General features: G+C 36.8%; 1 protein-coding gene across 11 annotated transcripts in view; it reads right to left on the reverse strand.

Moving 5' to 3' along the window:
* The window catches only part of BICD1 (BICD cargo adaptor 1), a 167,754-nt gene extending 142,400 nt beyond the window's left edge, over positions 1–25,354 (reverse strand). For 7 of the 11 annotated variants that reach the window (XM_039882351.1, XM_039882348.1, XM_039882346.1 and 4 more), the window contains exon 1: positions 24,709–24,921. In XM_039882351.1, coding sequence (XP_039738285.1) covers positions 24,709–24,921 — 213 coding nt within the window. Of the gene's footprint in view, positions 1–24,708 lie in introns of all 11 variants that reach the window. The other 4 variants (XM_039882349.1, XM_039882344.1, XM_039882352.1 and 1 more) reach the window with 4 other exon arrangements.
* Positions 25,355–25,862: the final 508 nt, after the last annotated feature.

Here is a 25,862-nt window from a genome sequence, read left to right on the forward strand (position 1 = left end):
TCTGATAAATTATTTTTAAATGAGATATTACATGAATTTTCTTTTATACACATGCATTTTAATGGTTTTTAAAAATCAGTTATGTCATCATATACTTCTACTAGTAATGTATGAGTGTTCAATTACTCCCCATCTTCACCATTTCTTCTTGTATTTTTAATTTTATCCATTCTAGTGAATGTGCAATGATACCTTATTGTGTTTTTAATTTGCATTTCACTGATGTCTAGTGATTTAGAACTTCTTTTCATGTACTTATTGGCCATTTATGTATATTATTTTGTGAAGAGTTTATTACTTTTTCACATTATATTATTGAGTCATAGAGTTCTTTATATGTTCCAGATACCAGTTCTATATGCATTTTGAATATTTCCTCCCAGGTTTTGGATTACTGTTCTATGTTCTTAATGGTATCTTAGGAGAAAAAATGTTTACCTTTAATACATACAATTTATCAAATTGTCTTAAAAAATAAATAGCTAAAGACTTTGATTGGCATTTCATAAAATAGGAAACCCCAATAAACAAGAAAAATTGTTCAGTCTCACCAGTAATCAGGGTTATAACTATAACCTTCAATTATAACTATAATAGGATACTGTTATATACCCATTAGATCAGCAAAACTTTAAGATTTGACAATATTCAATAACTAAGTATTGAGAACTCTCATATACTACTGGTAGGTATATAAATTGGTATGATCATTTTGGAAAACATGGTAAGGTTGAAGATAGGTATAGTCTGTGCCATAGCCATTATTACACTCATAGAAATTCATGAACGTGGTAAAATGTTTATAGCAGCAGTGTTTGTAATAGCCTAAAGAATGAAAGTAACCCAAAAGTTCATCAACCAAGGAGCATATGAATAAATTATAGTCATACAATGGTGTCAAGAAAAAAATTCTAAAATGGTCTAAATTAAATTATAGCAACCAAAAAGTAAGAGAAAGAGAACAGTTAGCCTGTTAATAGCCGTGGACTAGCTCTGACAAAAGACTGCTCGAGACTGCTCGCATTCCTGTGTATCTCTCAGCATGTAGGATTAATTTCCAGGTGGCTATTTCCGAGATTATCCAAAAGAGAGAACAACCAGGCGCCACAGAACCCCAGGAGCCTCCGCTTCTTACTTACATGTGAATCCACAGGAGTAGACACTTGCAGACTCTGCTGTGCCTATCCCAGAACTAGCCCCCCTCACCTTCTCCCATCCCCTTTGTCTATAGCCAATGTAAATCCTTTCAGAATTGTTTACATCTTTCTCCCTCCTACCTGGTGTATAAAAAACACTTGCAAAACTCTGGAACAAGGGACATGTTGTTTTTCCTATGCTGCTGGTGGTTTAAACTCTATGCCCCAGTCTTCTGTTTGTTTGTTTGTTTTTGTTTTGTTTTGTTTTGCTAGCAATGGTCTGATAAACTCTGTCTTTTAAAAAGACTTTTAGCCATGAAAATTTTTTTTAATTATGGGATACAATATGATTCCATTCATGTCAGGTTCAAAACAGACAAAACTAACCCACATGTGGTAAAAGTATACAAGAAAATTATGACAAAATTATATATTACCTGGGGTAGGAAAGCTGCATGGAGGAGGGGCTCAAAGGGAGATTGTGGGTGCTGACAATATTCTATTCCCATCACCTGGGTGGTGGCTACAGGAATAGTGGTTTCATATTGTTTGTTACACTGTGTTTCATGTTTGTGTACTTTTTCTGTATATATGGTATATTTCATAGTTTAAGATGTTTTTTAAAAGGTTATGCAGGCACATACGACTAGATATTCTGGAAACTGGATGAGATGAAACAAAGGACAAACCAAAAATGTAATCAGGAGATAATAACTGCCATGAATAAATAGAAAGCAGGATGAGTGGAATGGGTTGAGTAGAGAGAACTGGTTACAGATTGTAAAGTCTCCATAGCTAAGTGTCATGGAGTGCTGCTGTGGGTACACAGCAAAGGCTGCAAATTGAATACACAATGACATTTCTAATCATGCCACATGCAAGAGTCCATAAAGTCCCCAGAAGATGGCTCCAATAGTATCTAAAGTCCTTGATAGATAAGGATTTGGCTGTCAGATTTAACAATTGAAGAAAAGAAAATAAGAAAGTCTGTCTATATTTTGGATGCTTCATAAGAAAATAATTTTAATGATAAAAGATTTTTAAAGGCTTGGAAAGGTTAATAAAGTCCTCATATTTAGTTTGAGATTTCTTCAAAGAAATGCTGCAAGAGTCAGATGTGAAGAGAAGACTGTTGTAACGTGCCTTTCTTTTAAAAAATTTTTTAGAAGATTTAGAAAAAATTTATGCCATAAATAGCAAACCATTCGTTTTTAATTTGAAGAATTAGTTATTTTTATCAACATATTTTCACACTTGTATATATCTCTATAAAGAATTCCAATCAATCCTTTTTTGATTTTCCTGACCTTATTTACTGTGAAGTGCTGGTTATCATTTTTTAAATGAATTCATTTTGCTTTGACTTTTTCCACATGTCAGTTGTTCTCAGATAATGAAGTTTCTCAAAATGGATTAAATTTTAAGCCCTCACACTCACACCTTTTTGTTTTATATATTAGGTTGAGCCATGTAGAATTGCAATATTCTATCATCTCTGACCTATAAAAATGGCAATTTCATACAATTTCACATTTATACACGATGTCCACACTCTTAGCTGTGTGCTCCTACCCATAGCACGAGTCCTGTCCCGTGATATTCGAAAACTTAGCCATTATACAGAAGAAGGTAAAGACATTTCTGTGTTTTTCATTATAACTTTTCTTCTCCATTTAAAAGGAATCCATTATCTCCCTCTTTCGTTCAGCAAAATGGAAAACACTGATGAGACTAATAGTTTTTTTAAAACTGGGCTATGGTTTAGTTCTTACATTTAACAAACATTTGTTGATTACCTACCATGAGCTAGGTAGGCCCTGGAGAGAGACAAAAACAATAAGACAGGATTGCTGGCTCATGAAGCTTACAAAGAATGGTAAGAAAATCAATATGACAGGATACTGTCATAAGTGCTAGTCAAAAATGTGCCCTCGTTAGGTATTAGATATATACGATTTTGTTTCGAGATATCTTTTCATACATTTTTAGCTTAACAAAAACACAAATTGATCAAAAGCAGATATCAAGACATAAAAATAAATCAGAAATATAAATTCTGAATAAGCTACAAATCAGATAATAAAGTCCTCAGTAATTTCATTTTCTTAATTTTAAGTTGGTATCTTATGAGACAGGAGTACAAGATGACAACACTGTCTTGTTTGAATTGTAAATCTTCACTTTAAAAGAGCAGGCGGGGAGTTTAATGTCCACAGAAGGAAATCCAAGGATTCAGAGAAGGTAACAAGCTGGCTAAGGGGAAATCATGGTTCTGAACTTTATCCCCTCAAAAGGTACAGAAGACTTCAAATTTGAGAGATTTTTACAGATTTAGAAGGCAACTAGTATAAATTTCTCTAACGTGTTTTCCTTTGTGAGTCAAGGAAAGATGCACATTCTAATGAAGATTCTTGAGGGTAGAGGTAACATCCATTTCAATTACACTGAAAATTTCTGAGTTTCCAATCACTGAATTTAAGTCACCGCATTTTCTCCGGTGTAAACCATACTGTTGATTCTGTTATTAATACCTTTTATTTTTTTGTCCTGCTTCCACAAATGCCAAAACTACACACACTTAATGTAACCCTGTGAGAATGAGAAAATATACATAAAATTTTATTCATTCAAAGAAACTAAAACCTGACATTTTAGTTTTTGTTTATAGAACTAGTTCTTACCAACATTTAATCAAATAAATAGTCTGCTTAAGAAATAAAGATACTCTCAAACTATTTCACTTCTCTCAATGGAGTACTGACATATTGTTTGATAAGAAGTCAAAAGACACACACCAAAAACAATCTGACAAGAGGAATTTTAAATGGTTAGACAACATGAAAAAAAAAAACTGCTCAACCTTATTAATTTAAAATTTCAAAATAGTATGGCAGATCATTTTACCTCCATTACAGGTTCATAACGCTTGTGACTACAAGTAAATTCCAGTAGTTTTCATAATTTATGTCTAATCATATGCTTATTCCTATTAATAAATCCTCAGAGCAATAACGGACTTCAAAAGATCAGGTCTGGGAGGATTTGCAGCAAGAAATGAAAAGAAATGAAATGCTTCTTGGAGAACTGAGGACCATTTTGACTTGATTTACCAGACATTTCATGGTAAATTATGCATCTTACCAATAGAAATAATATTTCTTCAATAATGATAACTTTACATTAACATTCCTGGACCTGCTTTGTACTCGGCCATGTAGTCAGAATTGAGTGCTTATGAATGCAATTATATATTTTCTTAAAGTTGAAAGCATCATACCATAACACTTTCTGAACTGCCCAATTGTGTCACTCCATCTTAGCTCTTTCCTTGAGTCTGTTCTTTCTCACTGAATTAGTTAAAACAGACTAAAGGCAAGAATGTAGAGCAAAAGTTAAGGCAATGATAGAGGAATAATGGTCTAGAGGTTGCAACAGGGGAATATGCCACTGTCTCTGGATTCTTAGATTTGTAGGATATGGGAGTAAATAAGTAATATCTTCTACAAAGAGCTGCAGGGGAAGACAAGTAAACTAAATCAAGGACATGGAAAGAATATTTTAGGAAGCAATTAAGAGACAAGAAAGTTTGTTTACCATGGAGAAGGGTAGCAGACAGAGAAGCAGAATGTTTGGCAGAAGCAGGTGGGCGGGTAAGAGAATAGATGGGTGGAGGGAGCTTTGGCTGGAGAGAGAACACAGGCTTTACAAAATTAAGTTTAAGAGAGAAGATGAATAAAGAGTATTCAAATCCAATTCTAACAGTCTCTTTTATAGCCTTCCTTTTATTGGACCACACTGAGAGGCTTATAAAGATGCTGTACTGTTGACTTTTAAGCATTGCTTAAATATATATTTTTATAAAATTTATCTGCCATGGGAAAAAAAAATCCATCTTTTCCAGAGCAGGATGGAAGCCAGTGAACCAGGTAACTCATTAGGGGTACAATTATAAACATTTAGCATTATTTTGAGCATGAAGAAGAAAAAAGGATTTATTTAGAATAGTTTTTCATAACCTCAAAAAAGAATGCATCTGCCATTTATTTTCAGGCAAACGTGGTACTTCTTGGAAGAAGCCCAGAGATTCCTGCTGTTAAATCAAGACTCATGCAGGAAAAAAAAATTATCCACTCCACAATAACATGGCATGTAACACAAAGGCAGTGGTACATATCCAGCAGGGAGAGGGCCCCTTCAACATAGGAACTCCCACCGGCTGACTTAATTACAGCGCAGCAAGGCGATCCAGATCCACTACACAGACAGTGCAGCCCAAAGAAGGACTGCTGAGATCCCTCCTAGCTACGGAGACAGATGGTTCTGCTGCTTCTCGTTTGGTATGAGGCCTTCTAGAAAAAATCTTTTAAAATGGATATATGCCAAAAAGATTTTCCCTACCAGTATTTTTTTCAAGCCTACCATATGCTACTGTAAAAATAATCCTTACCTTGAGAGTCAATCAGTAAGTATTTACTGAGCTGTGACTAAGGGATAGAAAAAGGTCTAAAGCGGCTTACCATCTAGTTTAGGAATATGGACCAAACTCTGATTTAATTTAAGGGCTTTTTATTTTTATTTTTTTTCATCATGCTACACACAAAAAGAGAAAGTACTACAGAGGCCATAAAACCTTTGCCTTAAAAATTCTCAGAGATAATAGCAAACAAATGTACAGAAACAGTGCATGTCTATGCTGAAAAGTATGGCTAAATGAGGGATGGTGCACTGCACCCTAATTCAGCAGCAAAGGTAAGTGAACATTTTAAAGCAGTCACCTTAGCAAACACAGGGACAGGGGATAAAACAGGTGATTAGCCCCGCCAACTATGAAGTTGAAATACAGTTGCTAAATAATAGCACTGTGTGAATTCTAATTCGTAAAAAAAAACGTTTTAAAGGAAATAAAAATTGAACTACAAACTTACTGAAGAACCAAGCTATTACTGTCATACTATTTCATGAACTCAATACACATGTAGCTTTCCTGCATGCAGCAAACTCTACCTTCCTAGTCACTTTAAAGGATATGAATTAATTGAAACCACGAAGTTCTTCATTCTTGTGTGTGAATGTACAGGAATGCCATTTAAGGAATTTAGAGTTAATTTACAATTTTCATACCATTTATATATTTAAATATATAAATATACACACATTTATATGTAATACTCATAATAACTCTATAAACGAAGAAAGTACAGCTTAATCAATTTGAATGAATTCATGTATGTAAAGCACTGGAGAACCACTTGACACATAACCAGCACTATGTAAGTCCAAACTATTACTTCTACCATTATAGTAATATTGTTATTGTTGTTATTTAAAAATGAGAGTTTTGAAGTCACACTGCTTGACTCAAATTTTGGTTGCATCACTATCTAGACAAGTTATCTAATCTATTTGTGGCTCAATTTTCTCATCTAGATAATGGAAGTAATAATAAAAACATCTACATCACAGGCTGTTGGGGGTGTTGAAATAAAATATATTAAATATTTAGCACAATACTCACTATATGGTAGGCAGCAAACATAATTTAGCAATTTTTACAGTTTAAATGTTTGGCCTTGGCCTCCTAGCCAATAAATAAAGAATAAGAATTAAATCCCGGTCTCTTAATAAAGTTCTACAGCCACACTGCTGGGAAACATACAAAAGAGGCCATTTAATCAAATAGATAAAACTAAATAGTATGGTACAATAACAAAAAGTAATATTGATTGCACATGCTGACACTAAGTGTGAAAGGCTTTATATGACATAAAGTAACCAGATCAGATGCTCTAGTAGAACATACACACCAAACACAGTACCTTGATCTTTTCTATGATTTTTTTTTCCTTTTTGAAAAATATAGGAAAAAAATATACATCTGAGTAATGAATCACTACAATAAATATTTGAGAGTATTCCTTCAGGTCACAGAGCAAAATAACTTGTTAATAAAACAACCAACTTTAAAATACTAAGTATTCAGTGAAAACCAGATTCATGATAAACCAAAACAGTACTTTAGCTCCAGGTATTAATAGCTATTTCTGGAGCCACAAGCAAACCTAATAATAAAGCTCCTAAATAAAGAACTGTGGTATGTTCAGCAAACAATCACCTCAATTTCTCAAGAACATTCACCCTGGGCACAAAGTGGTCCAGGTAAGTACAGATGGACATCCTTCTAGAGAGATTAAAGTTCACAGGGAGACTAGGATACTAAAGATCTGGGGAAGAAGACGAGAGGGTCTGAGGAAGAGGAAGGAAAGAGATGCCTAATCATTCTCTTTTCTCTACCGTCTTTCCTCCACTCTCAAAATTCACTCATTAACTCACATATTCATCAAAATGTCAAATGCAGTGCTTGGTGATAAAGTTGACTATGACAAAGAATCTGATAGAGAAAACAGAAAACAGACACAAAAAATCATCAATCACATTACAGTAGCCTCAGGTTTTACAGGAGAACATCGAGGGACATCAGCTAACCAGATCACGGACTTCGGGCAAGGTTACATGCCTGGTGCTCCCGTATATACTATCTCATTCAAAAATAAACATCAGCCCTGTTTTCTGCTCCTATTCAGTAGTAGATGGAGTGATGGAGGCTTTGAGTTCTAAGAGGTAGAACTCAGAATGAAATGTAGGTCCTCTTAATCCAAGCCCAGTGCTCTTTGTAAGGCACTATGATCCTACTCCAATTCCTCTACTTTCTCATTCCTCACTTTCCTTTCTCCTTTATTTGTTTTTCTCCCTAGAAGGGCAAAAGAGTGTCAGCATCTAGATCAGAAGTCAAAACTCAAATGTCAACAAGGAAATGACAGATGATGTAAATGAGGGAAGAAGACAATAAGATGATGCAGATGAAATGAAATGGTGGGGACCGTGGCAAATTGTAGACTGATGCCCTTTCTGAAGGAGAAAGACTCACTCCGCTCCAGCCTGCTGATGTCACGAGAAATTAGGGCTCAAGGCTTTCTGAAATCTTCCAATTGTTGAAAGAGGCCTGAAATCCAGATTTTTTTATACGACTCTCCTTATTTAAAAAAATAAAAAACAAAAAACAGAAACAAAGCTCCATACATAAAATATTTCTAAATCACTGGGCTGGATTCTGCCCATGGGATACCACTTTGCAGTCTCTGCTCCAAAAGAGAGAGGTGGCCAATCTCGCTGGCACTGCTCTCCATCACTCTGGTATTTCCTCTGTAGAGTTTAGCAACCGAGCAGTCCTTGAAAAACAAACCACAGGACTGCTGTAACTTTTGTTATCAGGTCTTTATTCTAATTGTATTGTATTAATGAGACGGGCATATTTAATGACAGAGTCACAGTGCTAAAAACAATTTAGACATCCTCTGTTACAAATTCATCAAGTGTTTGACCCACCTCCTCAACCTCCCTACCAAGTAGCTTTTTCCTTTCTACTTAAACATCTTTATTAGCCAAAAAGGCAGTCTCTCCTCAGAAGGCGCACTAATTTTCACTCTGCTCTTAGCCTTCCATACAGAAGGTCCTTCTTCATATTAAATTGATCTCTGTATCCTTGTATCTGCCTCCCACTGGTTCCCAGATCATTATATCTAGAACATCATATTCCAGGAGTAGAGACACTGACATCTATCATCATCACATTCTGGACACTGTTCTGGTTCATGCAGACCAAGATTACATCTGCTTTTTCAGGAGTGTATTCACTTGCCACCCTGACCCATGGGCACTATAGCAGGATCTAGCACTGCAAGCAGGTCAACAAAAATTAAGGGGAAACAAGCTGTTGTTTGTACCAGTCACATTTTTTATTTTAATTCCAGTTTAAGAATATAAATATTCCATGTTTTAAAGTATACACACTGCTTCCTAGAAATAAGTATTTTAAAAAATACTGACATCTATTTTAGCACCTGGATGGAGTTGGCTTCACAGAATATTAAAAAAGTATATATGGCTTGTTTGTTTGACTTTATAAGAATAAAAATGACTTAACATTTTAGCTTTGTAATAGAAACTAAGAAATATGGCTATAACCTCAAAGTGTATCATGAAATGTAGCCAACTTAAGTCCAGTAAATTACATCACAGACCATAATAACTATAGGATGACGCTTGCTTTTCCATCAAAGTCATGAATCCTTTCCAAATGTTAAATGCTCTTGGCAGACACATTTGTCAATTTTTTTAAAACAAAGCATCAAAATTGGGATCCATGGAGTTTTCAAATTCAAATAAATATGTAATACTTAATCTCCTAAATTTAATTGTCAAATAGTTTTATTTTGTTTTATCTCTTTATCCTATGATTTCTTTATATTCTTCTTAGCTCCTTACGAAAAAACCTAGGAGCCATCTTGATTTCTCCCTTTCCTTTGCTCTCACATCCAATTAATTAGCAAATCTGTCAACATACATCCTGAATCAGATCATTTCTCATCCGTATTAGATTCTCCCCCAGTCCAAGCCACCATCATCTAATACCGGCACTACTTCAACAGCCTCCTATCTTGGCTCACTCAGACTTCAAAGAACACCAGTGATCTAAAACATTTATCAGATCGCATCACTCCACTGGCTGCCCGCTATGCTTAAAATAAAATCCAGACTTCCTACCAGGGCTCAAGGACCTGGTCATTGTTCACCCTCCTCTCTAACATCCCCACACCTCCCTTGTTCCAACTTTCAGGGGTTTTTGGTTAAGGGTAATACTGTCCCCCTAGGGGGAAGGGGTATTTGGAATGTGTGAGAATGGTTTTTTTCTTTATTGTTTTTAAACTGAGATGTAATTAATTGATATATTTAGGCATATTCGTTTTAGACGTAAAACATAATGGTTTGATATATGTATATATTGTGAAATAATTACCACAACAAGTTTAAGTTTAATTAACATCCATTGCCACACATGGTTGCAGAATTTTTTTTCTTGTGATGAAAACTTTTAAGATCTACTCTCTTAGCAACTTTCAAATATACAGTACAGAATTGTTAACTCTAGTCACCATGCTGTACAGTGAGTGTTTTGCACTAACAATGACTTGGGCATAGGACACCACTGGCATTTAGTGGGCAGGGCCAGGGATGGTGAACATCCTGCAGGAACCCACGGCCCCACCACGCACAGTTCCACGCATCCTAACGCCACTAATATCCTGGCCATTTTCACAAACACCAAGCTCATTCTCACTTTGAGCTCTTCCCACCTGCCTGTGACATTCAGCCCGGACCACGGGAATCTTTTCCCGTTGCCCTTTCTCACCACTCGAGATGTCATCTCCTTTGAAAGGCCCTCATTTCTAAAAAAGCCTCCCCTACTATCACTCCTGACAGGCTTATTCCTTTACCCTGCTTTATTGACATTTTTAGCACCCATCACTATGTAAAATTATTTATTTTGGTATGCTGATCCCTTGAGGATAAGAACTTTATACCCTCATCACCTAAACAATGCCTGCAACATAGCAGGTATTCAGTGATCATCTGTGAAATGAATAAATGTCTGTGGTTCTTTTTTTATTTAAGATTAGGAATTTTAAAACTTCATTTCGATATATAGTCTCATTTAACCATTATTTGTAGTAAAGGAGACCAAAGTTTTGCCTAAAGCTGCCTTTTGGGATCTTGATTTTAAGCTGGTTATTAAGAAACGAAAGACTCAGAAGAGTCAAGAACCTTTGACCCTCCCCGCTTTCCTGCCTAAGAAATTCAGAGGGAAAGACCTATTCCAGGAAGAAAATTTTAGGTTGTTCGCCTAGGCAGCCTAATTTGAACTAAGTACAGTGGATGGGAGGGCATCCAGCAGGAGCATGTTTACTAGATCATCCACTGTGTCTGTTTCTGGGTTGCCTAGCAAAAATTCACCTGCCAAGTATGCCCACTCTTCCTCCACTACCTGTCAATGGCCTGTTTCCTTTGACATCTCTTTTGTCCAAAATGACATATATATCCAATTGTACCTCACTGTCTTTGGAATTTTCATTCTAACTCAGTGAATTTTACATTCCACAATTTTTATTTTTACGCAGCACAGAGAAGTAATGCAAATTTAAAGTGTCCCAAGTCACCATCTAACTCTTTCACAGACTGGGAAAGAGGCTTTTTTATGAGTACAGTATTTCTGTAAACCTCAGACTAGATTCGTAATTTCTGGCTCATGTGGTCAGTAGAGCAAAGGTAGGACTGCTTCTAGGGATGACAATAAGCACATGTGACGGTCCTGAATCCACCAGAATTCAGTGTGAGCATCACCTTCTGTCAAAAAGACTCACGAACATATTTTCAAAACCAAGAACTGAAAACTAATGCAACATAATTTTTTTTCTTCTAAATCACACTTTGAGAGTGCAAAATCGAAAGTTCGAAACAGGTCTAAGAAATGGGCTAAGGGAGAAGTGAAAAGTGGGGATATGTGGGATTAAATCTAAATTTTAAAACATTATTTTATTTAAATGTACAGAAGTACTATTTAAACATATAGAAGTCTGTTAAGATGTTAAAGAATGAGTATAATTTGATTCTTTCTATGTTCCAGACATATAAGATCTATGCTTAGAAGGGTCTAGATTAGATACTAAATGCTAAACAGTGCTTTTCTTTGACAAGTGGTATTTGGGTACCGGCATACAATTACCTATGGTTTGTGTGAGATTGTTGGGCCCAAGCATTGCGTTTACTTTATATCTTAATATAGACTGCCAGATCACATTCTTAAAGTTCACAGCAATTCATACTCCCACAATGTAAGAGAATGCTCACATTTCCACATACTTTCCAATATTGTATATTATCAATATTGAAAACTTTTATAAATTGATTGGTTTAGAAAAGTGAAAACTAGTCACTATTGTTAATTTACATTCACTTGAGTAAAACATTGAGCATTTTTAAATGTTTAATGATTATTTCCACATCCTCTTCAGTAGGTCTGTCTAGTTTTAGTCTTTGCCTTTTTTTCTACTGTAATATTATTGTTTTGAATCAACTTACAGGAGTTGTACATTAGAATTAATAATCATTGTAAGTCACCCATGTTGCATTATTTTTCCAATCTGTTGCTTGTATTTGACTCCTGTCTGTAGTGTCTATCATACTTGTTTGTTTGTTTTAAATTTCTACGTAACCAAATGTGTCAGTTCTGCCCTTTGATTCTAAGTTTTATAACTTGCTTAGGAAGATTTCCTCCACATTGATGTTTGATATATGCTTTCATGATTTTTCTCCTAATTAGTTTATTCCTTAATGAGTCATTAAATACTATGAGAAGCCTTATTTTTTAATATTAGAGGATTTTTAACATGATATTTTATTGCTGAACTTGTCCTCTCCGTACTGTTAATGTTATCAAGAGAAAAAAAAATGACTTGAAAACATAATTAAACTATAAACATAAGAAAAATTTTTGGTCTAAAACTGAGCACAAATAACACTATGAATTTTTTGGTAAGAAAAGAAATAAGTACATTATTTATAATATTAAAAATGAAATACATAATATAATTAAAAAATTAATTCCTACTTAGGTAATATTTCATCTGAGCCTTTTCCATATAAGAGTATGGGATTATTTATACCACAGACTAGTTAATTGGGAATTAGTGTAAAAAAGGAAGAATTTTTGCAGAACTAGAGGTAATAAGGTATTTTAGATGCTTGTTTAAGTTAGAGATATGCATGAACTTGCTCAAAAGCCACAAAAGGGACTTTTGAGATTAGAGCTTGTATTTTTTAAAACTTTATGAAAAGACCTCAATATTTTTTTCTAAAATGACTTTTTAAGAATTAGATCCAAAAAAAAAAAAAGAATTAGATTACAGATACCATTAAGGTTTCTAGCAACATCTAATTGGATAATTGAGTTCCCTTGCTAGAGCTTGCCTACTTTGCTTGTTAAAGTGTAAACCAAGTCTAGGACAACCACAATTGGATACTCAGCACCCCATCTTTCAAACTTACTGGAGAGATAGAAATAAACAGTGTGATCTGTCCTTATTCATTTAATACTTCCTTGTAAGTGCTGACATATCAAAGCAAAGAGCCAATGGCAGCAAAGACTCCTAAAGCCAATGACTCCTACAGAACAAACCAGGGAGAAGTATTTCATCAACAAGAACATACTGTAAAGCTACAACAGTAAGACAATGTAGTATTTGCACAGAAATGGAACCAAACAGTCCAAAAATAGATCTATGCCTGTATAGACACTTCACGTATGACAAAGCAGAGATTAAAGATTAACACTGTGCTGGAGATGCAATTGAGACAGAGTAGATGAAAAGTAGGTAAAACTTCAGGCACAAAGAACCAGACAAGTAGAATAGTGTCTTTTTTAGTAAATTGGTTTAGTCAAACAAATGGTGATTTTTTTTAAAGCAAGTAGTCTATTCCAAACTCTGCAAAGTAGCTGGCTATCTTAATAACTTCATCTTTTTTTCTAACTTAAATCAACACAATACCACCAACATCTATTAAACACTTGTTATTGGTAGGCGTGGGGGTATGTAGAAGAATACAACATATCTCACAAGTTACCAGGTGAATTTAAACTCCTTTTCCCTGAAAGAGATTACAGTCTTGCTTTAATGTATACACAGGTTATCTCAGTGGAAGGGGGTGCAGAATATTGTGACTCGCTTTGCTCAAAATCCTCCAAAAGTTTCCCACTTCACTCACAGCAAAAGCCAAAGTTCTGGTAACTACCTATAAGCTGCTCCCTTATTTGATCTCCATTCCCTTTCTGACTTCATTTTCTATTCAGCCCCCTCACTGAATGCCTTCCAGCCAGGCAGCCTCTTTGCCATCCCTCTCAAGGAGGCTTTGGCTGACTATTTTATTGAAAATAGACCTTTCCCTACTTTGCAAGCCATCTCCCTCTTCCCTGCTGTTTTTCTCTATACCATTTAGGACCATCTAACGTTCTTTTTGACTTATTTTGTTTATTGTCTCTCCTCCTCAACCCCATTCCCATCATCACTCTCCATCCACTCCGCCCCGCCACCTCGCCCCGGGCAGAATGTAAGTTTCACGAGCATGGAGACTTGTTAAGTTTCTTCTCTGCTGTATCCTTCAGCATCAAGACCTGTGCCTAACACAAAAGAGGTGCTAAATATACCATTATTGGAGGAAAGAATTAACAAACCATTATTTAACTTTATGCAATGACCTATCTGCTCACAATATTTACTTTGGTGTCCATTTTCCTAATTTCTAAATCACATTGGCATTACAAATTAAAATGTAGCTTAAAAAATTTTAACTTGCAATTGATCGATGATGACATAAATCTCATTGGTCTAGAGTTTTTTTATTATCTCTTTTTAAAATATCTTTCTATGACAATTGTCTAAAAATATAATTGTAGTTTTGAAACCCTGGTCCATATTTTAGCAAATAATAGCTCATATTATCCCAAACACTTCAATGTGACTTGCACATTTATTTCACTAAAATGAAAAAGGCATATAAAATTTGATAAGAAATAACTACAGTAATTAAGATAGAGGACCTGAGAGAGCTCTCTTAAGAAAGAGATCTAGTTCTAAATCATTTTGAAGTATTAACAAAAAGGGGTCTTCTTATTAGATTAGTAGAACCAGATCATTAAACCATGGTTAATTCTGAATTATTAATACTAATTAAGAACCTTATCAATTAAAAAATAATAATCCAAAGACTCAAAAAATATTTATAACTGGTTTTCAAAATTTTAAAGTTATTTATAATTGGTTTTTAAATACATTATATTATTTTCTTTTTTCTCTCTAATTGTTGCTTTTTCTTCCTAATTATATTTTTTTGAGGTTTTTTTTCTTGCGGTTTTGAGCTTAAAGGCTCTGTGCACATACAAGCATTAGCAGAAAGAAAGCCAGATTGATTTCAAGGGGAAAAAAATGGTTGTGTATGCCAAAAATGATCTGCAAGATGACATTATCTTCAGCTCAACAAAAGAAGTCATGCAAAAGATTAAACTCTTCCTGTCTCTCTCTAGTTACCTCACACCAAAGTCAACTTTGAAAAATCTCCTAAAACCATCTAAAAAATGGCACTCAGTGAGGCTTATCAACAAGGCACACCCACATTATAATATAAGCCTCTTTCAATTTCAAAAATTGGTGGCTGAGGGCTCTTAGGCAGTAACATTTGATTCCATTCCTCTGCAGTATGCAAGAGAAAAACAAAGACACATCATTTTGAACCTTCTATTACAGACCCACGCCAAACTGTGCAACAAAACATTCCTAAGGAAATTGCTACTGTTATTGTGTACTTCCCATAAATGTAAACAAGTTTCTTATTTTCAATTCTAAATTTAAAGATAGAAACATAGCCATAAATATTACATTTTAGAGTAGTGCTTTTTCTCCATAAAATGTTTGAAAACGGTAAGCATGCATAACAAAAAGAATAATGGAAAATAACCCCAGAAGTTAAAGCCCAATCCATCTAAGTAATTCTATTTTAATATTCCATTTCTAAACCCTTAAAGTTGGCATAAACAATTGCAAAGAGTAGAACAAAAAAATAGACACAAAAAAAGGAGACGACTTTTAAAAGACTTTAAACAACGCTGAATGATAGAAAATTAAACGCAGTCTAATTTCACATACATCTTAACAATCTAATGCAGTTAAGTTTTTGAAGATGTTTGTTGGTCTTCTGAAAGGCTTTACAGTGTCTTAATTTTCACAAGTCAAATCAGAAAAGTAAAAAGACTGTGCAGTTAAGGTTTACATATCAGCTCATAACTTCCCAGTTTTTCTTACCAAACACTTCTATCCCTATGGAGGCATTTACCTCTAGAGTTGGAGGTTTCTAGGAGAGAGGTTCTCAGTCCTCACTGCACCTATGAGGGGAGGAGGATTAATATAGTGAAGAGCCAGCTCTATCTCCAATGACTCTGATTAAACTGTCCTGAAGTAGGGTCTCAGAAGCAGAAATTTTACAAGTCACCCAGGTGTGACTTGATGAGTAGTCTGTATTAAAAGTCACTGGTTCTGACCCATCTCTTCTAAAGAAGCCCTCAGCGGGGGTGGGGAAAGGTTGGTAGGCTCTGCTCAAACACTTTCAATGTTGAGACACAAAAATCTCATTCAAAAAATCCAAAGTCAGTATATTACTTTATAGATGGTCATTTTTCAAATATGAAAGGCTATTTTTACAGGGCGTGGTGACCCAGCATTTCCCCTAACTACTACAGAGTTCTAAGATCCTTGCATTTGTCCCTCTTCCTAAAAATCACTTCCCCTAATCTCCACAGGACTGGCTCCTTCTCATCATTTAGGTCTGAGCCCAAATCGCCTCCTCAGAGAGGCTTTTCTGGTCGTGCTTTTCCCAGCCAGGCTCCATCTCTTCGCTCATGGCATTTCTCATATCTGAAGCCCATGTGTGCTTGCTGACTGTCTTCCAGGTCTGAAATATGAGCTCCATTCAAGTAGCTCCATCTTGTCTGTCTTGTTCAACATTGTATCTTCCGCAAGTAGCATATTGCTCAAAATAGTAGCCACTCAATCCAAATTTTAGAATGAATGAATGAAACAGAACAAGAAGCAATGGGCAATCTAAAGCAAAAAAATAAAAAAACTCAGATTGGTGTATATAATATAAATAGTTGACGATGCAAATTATAAAATATTGTACTGTGTAAATGCAAAATATATAATTGTGTGTATATGTGTGTGGGAAAACAAAGATTCTGCTGCAGATCGGGGATGGCGGGGTAGGGGAACAATATGGGACACCCCAGAGTTGGTGGAGGTCGTGGTTCAGTGCAAGGCCCCACACCAGAGGGGGTGCATTAGTGGAATGAGTAAATAATCAATCAACCAATAACAAATGTATGAGAAGGCAGAGGTGGCCCCACAGGGCTCAAGGGCAATGGGGGTATACCTAGAAACCACTTGCCCATCCCAGGGGTTTGTGGGAGGGGAGACAGAAAAGAAGTGAAATAGCAATCAATCTGGTCTGGTGCCCCTAAGGGTAGTCGACTCAGCAGGAGATGACAGGTGAGCCCTTGATGAATTTGGGGGCCATTTGAAGGTGGGGGGGGGATGAAAAAAGTGGGCTGGGGGAATGGGTTTGCAGTTTCCTGGTATGAAAATGTTTATCTTCCTCAATAGGAGATGTCTCTGAGAATAAATAAACATTCATTTTTGTGAAGCAACAAAAAGAAAGAAAAAAATTCTGGAGGCAGTAGACACCCTCCCTCCCAACCTCAAAACAACCATATAGCTTCAAAATGTATAATGTCACTGAATAATCATCTTAAACCTTTCTATTATGTATCAGTTTTGTTCTGAAAATCAAGCAAAACATAAATCATAATGAAGCTAAATTTTGATATGCTTTGAAAACATTCCAAATGTTCAAAAGTCCTAAATACTGTCAAATGCTAAATGTTAAAACAACAACAAAAAAATTTTTAGCCGTTAGAAACACTCTGATCTGGTGGTGGGGAAGGGAATATAAAAAACAGAAACATATGAAATTACTTGGAACATCTAGAAGGATAAAATCAAGAATATTCAGACTAGGAGGGGTACCTTAGAGATCATTCTGTATAAATCCCCTTTCCAAGCATGAAATCTTTAAGACAGTACTCCCAGCAAGTGGTCAGCTAGAACTTCCTTAAACTTTTCTGGTGACAGGGAACCCACTACTTCATAAAAAAGGCTGCTTCATTCCATTCTTGCAAAACTATACTTGAGAGTTCTTTATTGTGACCCACAATCTAGCTCTCAGAGACCCACTGGGCCTTGTCCTGCTCTCTGAAGCTAAGTACAAACATGTCAATGAAAACAAACTCAATGAATCAGTTCTATAACAATATAGGCATGATTACAGGGGTAAAGTGAATCCAGAAGGGAAATGAGTTTGGGTCTAGTATTCAAAGAGAACTACAAATTGTATTTAAAAAAAAAAAAAAATCTGTTGAGGGATAGAGTACAAGTGTGAAAACAGGTGGATTTTCCTGGCTGGAGATGAGCAACTGAAGTGGAAACGAATAGCAAGAAAAATACAGAAAACGGTCCATGCATAGCTCTGAAGGCTAGGAGAAAAGCATGGTAATTAAGCAAGAGTATTCTATACTTTGTAAAAAGAAGAATGAATTTAAAAAGAATAGGTAGATAAATAAGTAGACTAGGTAACTCTAAAACACAGCATACAGAAGTTGAGAGCTGATAAAAAATAATAGAGATCATCTATTCCAACCCCTTACTTTTATAGACAACATAATTAAATCCCAAGAGGAAAATGCATAAATTGCCACAAAGAAGAACACTCTTGTGGAACACTTTCCTGTCCTGTACTCTCTTCTCTCCATTGCCTGTATAACATGCTGAATCTGAGATGCTGTATAAGATCCTTAACCAGCTATTTCAAAACTCAACTTTCACAGGGCAAAGATGGGCGATATGGTGAGTCCCAACTGCCTGGATCATCTTGGCTTCTTGCCAAGACCCAGTATGGGCAGGATGTGGCCACACTGCAGGACTAGCTCTTGATCGCCATGGAAACCAGCCATCTATAATGCTGATACATAGTTCCATCCAGCCAAGACAAGGAATCAAATTTGCTGATAATTCACTCACAATAGTTCCCATTTTTTTCCTTGGTATCATCACTCGGATCTGCCATGGGACAACCAAATTCCTTCAGTTTCTTTTGCACACACACCTACACTAGTTTTCTCTATGCTTACCACCCAAGCTATCTTCAGAGCAGAACCTGGGCCACCTAACCCCGCCCCCCAGTCCCAACCATGCTCCCTGAGGCTCTCTGGTTTTCTTCCCTAATCAGTCCCATTTTCTTCACACTTTAAACATCAGTACCTTAAAAAATACATTCCTGTCCTAGAAATACCAGCATTTTAAAAGGGCATACTGTCAAATGAAAAACACAAGATTGCGGAGTAATATGTATGGCACGATCTCACTTTCATAAAAAAAAAAAAAAAACAAGAACAAAAAAAACCTGCATATGAATTCACTTGTTTAAAGATATTTAAAACAAGTATAAGAGAATACTCAGCAAAGTATTAGCAATCCAGACAGATCTGAGAGAAGGGGAAGCTATTAATATGTATATGATTTTATCTAACTTGGATTGTCGCCATAAACTGTCATAATTATACAATTGTAATTTTTAAATAGTAACTAAACTCTTATGACCAAAAAAAAAAAAACTTAAAACACTAATGGAATTTCAAGTATCAATCAGAGAGGGGTTTGTGCTATTGCTCTCAGCTCCCTTAAGAGGTCAGCAAGGGGTAGTTTTCTGCCTAGGCTGCCCTCCAGGGCCTCACTGTGCCAGCCCGGCTTCTCTGCCCATGGCTTATTAGTTTGCACATCTCCTAACTAAGAATGCAATCTGAACTAGTGAAAATGTAGTTAAATTGTTCATATAGTCCATATTCTGGAAATTAGGTTTGAATAAAATGACAACAATTGCACAAATTATTCATGTTTTATTACACTGAGAGTATTTGAAGCTCATGCAATTTATGTCTCCCCACACAGAAAACATGAATTAAAAGGACTCACATATCTGGGCAATCAACTTTACCCTCTAAAACTGCTCTTCCCCATAGGACCTTCTCTTGTGAATGGAACCACCTTCTATCCATCCTGAGATTCTCAACTCAGTTCCTTTCCTCACTTTCCACATTCAGTTACATCCATCACCAAGTTGCACCCTACACATCCTAAGAAGCTCCTAGGTTTGCCTCCTCCTCACTATCCCTACTGCCCCTGAACAGCTCCAATCAATCCTGTGACTAAATCATGAACTTCCAAACTGTACTTGTGACAGATGTTTTACCCTCTCAGGTAGGATAGTGAGGTGATAACAAAGTGAGCTTCTTCCCAAACCAGGTTTCACCACTTACTAAGTTTTGCAGCCCTAAGAAGAATCCTTAACCTCTCTAAGACCCATGTACCTGCCTCTTCTCATATAATTCGAGTAATATCTACCTTGTAAAAGGATATTATAAGAATTAGAGGCAAGCAAAGCGCCTATTTCTAAATGGAGCTTTGTACATAGTTCAATGTTTTACTATTTTTATTATTTTCTTATTTGTAAAAACAGGCAATAAGCCCAAGTTACTTTGAAAATTAAATAACACCTAAGGCACCAAACACAGTTACTAAATGTTTCCTTTCATTTCCTTTTAATGGTTCCCCATTCCCAAGACAAAATGTGGCTACTACGACTTTCCCACTTTCATTCCTGCCACCTGACTTCACATGCCTCTCCTTCAGCATATTGAATTATTTAATAGTAAAACTATGCATCTCTTCATGCCCTCCTCTCCTTCAAAGCCATATTTATAGGTATAACCTTATATGTGAAACAGTCCTTTACTACATATTTCAACATGCAGGTAATTATCATATTTTCAAATCTGGAGTGCAATATCTATAAGGTACAAATGTATTTAAGGGGACAATAGGGCAAAACGGTCATACGCATGAAATTCTGAAAAATTCTTCAAATCATAGCTGCTGTACATGGTCATGAAAACATAGTAAATGTGATGAAACATTAGAAAATCTTGCTAAATGATATCTGAGAAATAACTTTGCCAGAAATGAAATGTTGGGTTGAAATCAAAAGGAAAGATGATGCAAGGTAAAGCAATTGGGTCAAAAAAAAAAAAAAATGTGATTGAAAGCGACTATGTTTGTTGAGGTTGTTTGTAAACAGTTTCTCAATGCATATGTTGATATAGTTTACATGTTTTAATTTCATAAATGTGATAAAAACAAATATTTCTTCTTTAAAAACAATAAGAGAAAAAATACTAGCGTATGTAAGTATTCATTTTCTCTATGTTTAGTCATAGATTGGAAAAGACATCTGGAGTTCCCCCTATATGATTTCATGATTAGAATTTATAGGCTTAAAAGAAGCTAATAGTATTTCTAAGCATATGAGGGGGAAAAATTAGTTCTTTAAAGATGAAGCCTGGTAATTAAATGGCTTTCATCAAGTCTCTAAAGTAAAAATCTCTAAAAGTGTATAAGTTAAATGTTTATTTATTGAATGACTTCATTCTATCTCTGAAAAAGCGTACCATTTTCTCCAAGAGAAGCTGTTCAATACCCAGAGAGTGCTTCTCCAGCAGTTGGTCCATCCTTGGTATCAGAGTTGAGAAAATGAGTTGAAGATTCTTAATCTATAGTCTACTGTAACCGAGCTGCAAAACTTTTCTCAAGTTTTTTGTTGCATGGATATGTTTTCTAAAATGCTACCAGATTTGCTGAATCATACCTTTCTTAGGGGATCTTTTTCAACTTTACTACATTGAAAATTTCAGCCATTTTTTAAGTTTTAAAAAATGAAAAATTTAAATACCAGGAGGTTTTTTTTTTTAATGCATGTATATTTTTAGTTTTCAAATTATTTTAGAATCATGACTCCTTCAAATACTATTTTGGCCTGGAGACAGATGCGGTGCTGATTTATGCACATCCCAAATACAAAATCAACTGGGTATGGGTGTCACTCAGGTCACTGAAAAGCAAGCATTATTTGTGAAATCATAAAATCATGGTCAAGTATTCTAGTGGATAAATGGATCTGTCCAGCTGCCCAAGTATAATGAAAAAGAGAACATGATGACATCGGAAGTCATCCTCTTTTCAGATCCTTAGTACTTTTCTTTCAAGTATGTTCTTTTGAGAATAGAAGAATTACAGCAGTCATGTAGGCACAGGGCAGAGCCCTAAACAATATCGGGCAGGCCAGGCCAAAAAGCAATCTGGACTGAGAAAAGGACATGACTAGAAAAAAACAAATGACTTCATCATCTTGATTTTGCACATCTTCAGGCAACTTGCATTATTGTCACAGCAGTGTACAGCCTGGAAAGGAAAGAAGCAACATTGCTGGGCGCTGATTCTCAAAAACAAAATGACCTGCAAAGACTGAGCTGTGTTGCTACACTGAGAATTACTAATGTTCAACCTGGACCTAGTACAGTATTTTTCTGTTGACATTCCTGTAAACTGATCTAATCATCTTTAAATGAATCATATTTGCTGAAAGGGCCTAGAAATAAGCCAAAGATTTATTTTATAGTTGGCTTTACAGATATAATACATCATTTACTATAACTTTCTTTTGAAAAATGAACAAAACTTCCTTTTGAAAAATTAAAATTAAAGGACTCACAAAGCATGTTTTTCAAAAATGACTTCTATATGATATCATCATTGGAATATCTAAGTTTGCACAATTATTTTGGATTTACTTTTTAAACAGGAAGTATTATTGAGACTAATTTAGTTCATTTAAATAATACTCCCAACTAAAGTACACGTGATAGTTAAAGGATAAAAATAACAGGTCTCACTATCAAATAATCAAGTTAATGATTATTTTATTACTTTAAAATGTATTTTTATATAATTGTAAAAATCAGTCATTAGGAACCTAAAGCTGAATTATATTTATGCTAAATGAAACTCAAAACACATGTCAACAAGTATCATTTAGTAAAAATCATCCTGATAAACTCTTATTAACCTCTTGCTATACAAAATGCCTTGAAATTTTTATAGAAAAAAATTATAATTGGTATTTGCATTATTCTGCATTAAGAAACTAGTGTTATACTATTCTTATAAAACACTGTTTTCTCATTTACTCCATTATTGCTGTAGAAAATAATTCAAGTCATTTTTTCATCTTAGTCACGTCCTAATTTTCTTAAGTCTTTCTCTGACACTAACCAATACTGACTAGTGAATGTTTGATAAAGGTATCTTCTTCCAGTATAAATTTATCCTTTCATAAAATATTGATTATACACTCACTATGCTAGGCTTTGTGTTGAAGATTTTGGATGCAAAGTAAGTTAAGGCAGATTCCTTGTCTAAGAGCTCATGGCCTAGTGAAGGCAAAAGACAATTGCATTAAGGTTTACTATGCAGGGTAAGTGCAATGACACAGAAAAAAACCCTAGAAGGGTTATTTAACTTGAGCAAGAAGGTCAGTTAAAAGTTATATTCCATTTCACTAAATTTCATTAAATTAAGTCTACCTATTTTATCAAGGAGGTGATGTCTTCCCTGGTTTGCACTTCCTTGTCTTGGGAAAGCAGTTTTGACAGGTGTCGACAACATCAAAACATCTCTGAGAATTACAATCAGCAGTCTCCTGACTTTACAAGGTTTAGCATCACTGAACTTAAACGTATCAGCCTAGGACCTAATCTAAGTTGAAAAATACCAATAAGTCCAGCTGTTGTTAAGAACAAATATGTACACGGTAAGAAAAACATGAACTAGAAATTTACAGCCCGAAACACAAAATTCAGAGTTCTAGGTAGAATTGTTACCATATATTTATTTTTCAGCATTTAGACGTCAAAATAAAAACAAGACACCTGAAAGTGTAAATGCTTCCCATTTTATGTACTAAATTAGAAAGCAAGTTGATTAATTATACCACAAATCATGTTTTTAAACAGTAACAAAACAAGATGACTCCCCCAAAATAAAACTGAGTATATTATGAGAAAAATATTTTTTATAATCTTGTATACCAGAATAGAATTTAAAATGCCAGTATGCACCTAAAAATAAAGAGTTGTTATGTAGAAAAGCAATGTGTACGTTTACATTTATAACTGGTTACTTGCTACCCACAGTGCCTCAGGAATCAGATAAAAGGAACTGAGTTCCTTCAACAATATGTATATTCTTATGAGTGTCTGATAGGAAATCAAAGCATATTCATTATTATCTTCCAATACATTAGCCAGGCTTTAAAAGAAGCAGATACCAAAAGACCAAGGAGAACAAGTGTCCATTTGTGATATTTAGTTTTATAAATACAGTCATTTCAAACAGAAGAGCCTCATTTGAAATGCACGGCTACCCAAGTAGTTAATCTTTACCATTCTTCACACCATTTGTAGAGAAGTTTAATTTTCCTTGGTCGGATGACCTTATAAGACTTGTGCATGGCCCAGCCTGCCTCACTCAGGTGAAATCAAGGCGGCGGGATCAACCAGCAGAGTTGTTTTTCTCCCGCAGCCCAGTGACAAGAATGACTAAAGCCAAGGAGGATACAGATTGCCCAGCCTTTGTCAAATGGGATTGGCGGGACTTCTAACAGCTCCCTTTCTCATCAAAGAGTGGTTACATTCAGCAAAAGGCTGAAGCACCACAGATTCTACATCCTGAAATTGTGGATCCTTGGCACAAACCTACTCATCGCCTTTGTGGATTATGGGATTGTTGCTGAAACCTGGGTTTGCAATAACAGCAGTTTTGAGAAGTTTGATTTACACATTCCAACCCAGTTGAAAATCGCCTTAGAGTGCTGAGACTTCAAGACTTTTATGAATCTCCTCCCCCACAGCCATTGCATTCCAAATTCCAGTTTATACATTCATTTCCTGGGCAATTTTTCTCTTGTGGGGAAAACAATGGACTCTTTCAATCTTCTCTTATCAACAGAGGGCTCTAAGATGAAGAAAATCCTTTCAATAGCATCCTTTCCGACTGCCTTATAAATGATGAGTAGGCGTGGGGGTGGGGGAGAAGGGGGCTGAGGAGAGAAGAGGTAACAAACAACTCACCTCTTTCAGCTGCTCCAGCTCCTGTTTGAGGCTGTCGTACTCAGCCTCAAGCTCGTCGTACTGCTGTTTGAGGGTCAACTTCTCTTCCAGGACCACCAGCCCGTACTCGGCAGCCTGGATCTTCTCGTGGGTCGTCTCTGTGAGCTCCTTAGTCAGCCTTTCTATCTCAGTCTTATAATGGTCCACGGTCTGCAATACCTCTTCTGCGGCCATAGCCCCGGTGGATGGAGGCAGGAGAGGGTCACGGGATGGGGGAGATGAATGCGAACAGGCGGGGCAAAGGAAAAGAAAATGGGGAGGGGAGGGTAAAAATGGGTAAGAAAAATGTGGCTGGGTGAACGAGCAGAGCGATGCTCCTCCGGCGGCAGCAGCTACACTGCCCGAGAAACTGACATGAAATGCAACATGGAGAATGCAAGGAGAGAGGACCGGGGCGCGGCGGCAGTGTGTCCTCTGGGCTGGCCCCTGCGTGCGGTCAGCAGCCGTGCGGCATGGCCCGGGCTGCAGCGGCCGGCGGCGGCGAGGGGCTCGGGATTCTGCTTCTTCAGAGGCGCCCGGCCGCCATGTCTCCCGGGCAGCGTCAATGCAGTCTCCCGGGGCCCCGCGCGCTCCGGCTCGCGTCTCGCTCGCTCGCTCCACCTGCTCCCTCTGGCCGCGCTGCAGCCGGTGCGGAATGATGCAGTCTCGGCCCCACTCCCTCCCTTCGCGCCTGACCAGGGCTCCGAGCAGGGGGCGGGGAGGCGTGTGGAGTCAGCGCGGGGGGAGGAGGGACAGATCCGACGGAAATATCCCGAGGTGCCTCCCGCCGGGCGCGCTGGCCGCCGCCGCCTGCACCCGGGGGCGCGCGGCACGGAGGCGGAGGAGGAGGCGGCGGGACGGGACGCGCGGGCGGGGAGCCTTCGCCCTGCCCTTCCCTGCCCGCCTGGCTCGTCGCTGGCGAGAGTTCCTCCTAGGGCTTTGCCCGGGTGGACGTTGAAGCCCCCGACAGTGGCGTGCGCGCCCCTGTGCTCTCGCTCAGCCGTGAGCCCAAGCTCTGCAAACGACCTGGAATCGGCGCCTTCCCTAAGGAAAAGCAAACAGTAACTAACGCGCTTGGGGCCCGCGCATCCTCCTTGTCCCCGGGGCTAGCAGCGTTCTTCCCCGGCTTCCTGCAC

Source organism: Pteropus medius, unplaced genomic scaffold (genome assembly GCF_902729225.1).
Source record: "Pteropus medius unplaced genomic scaffold, Ma_sr-lr_union100, whole genome shotgun sequence".
Lineage (NCBI taxonomy): Eukaryota > Metazoa > Chordata > Mammalia > Chiroptera > Pteropodidae > Pteropus > Pteropus medius.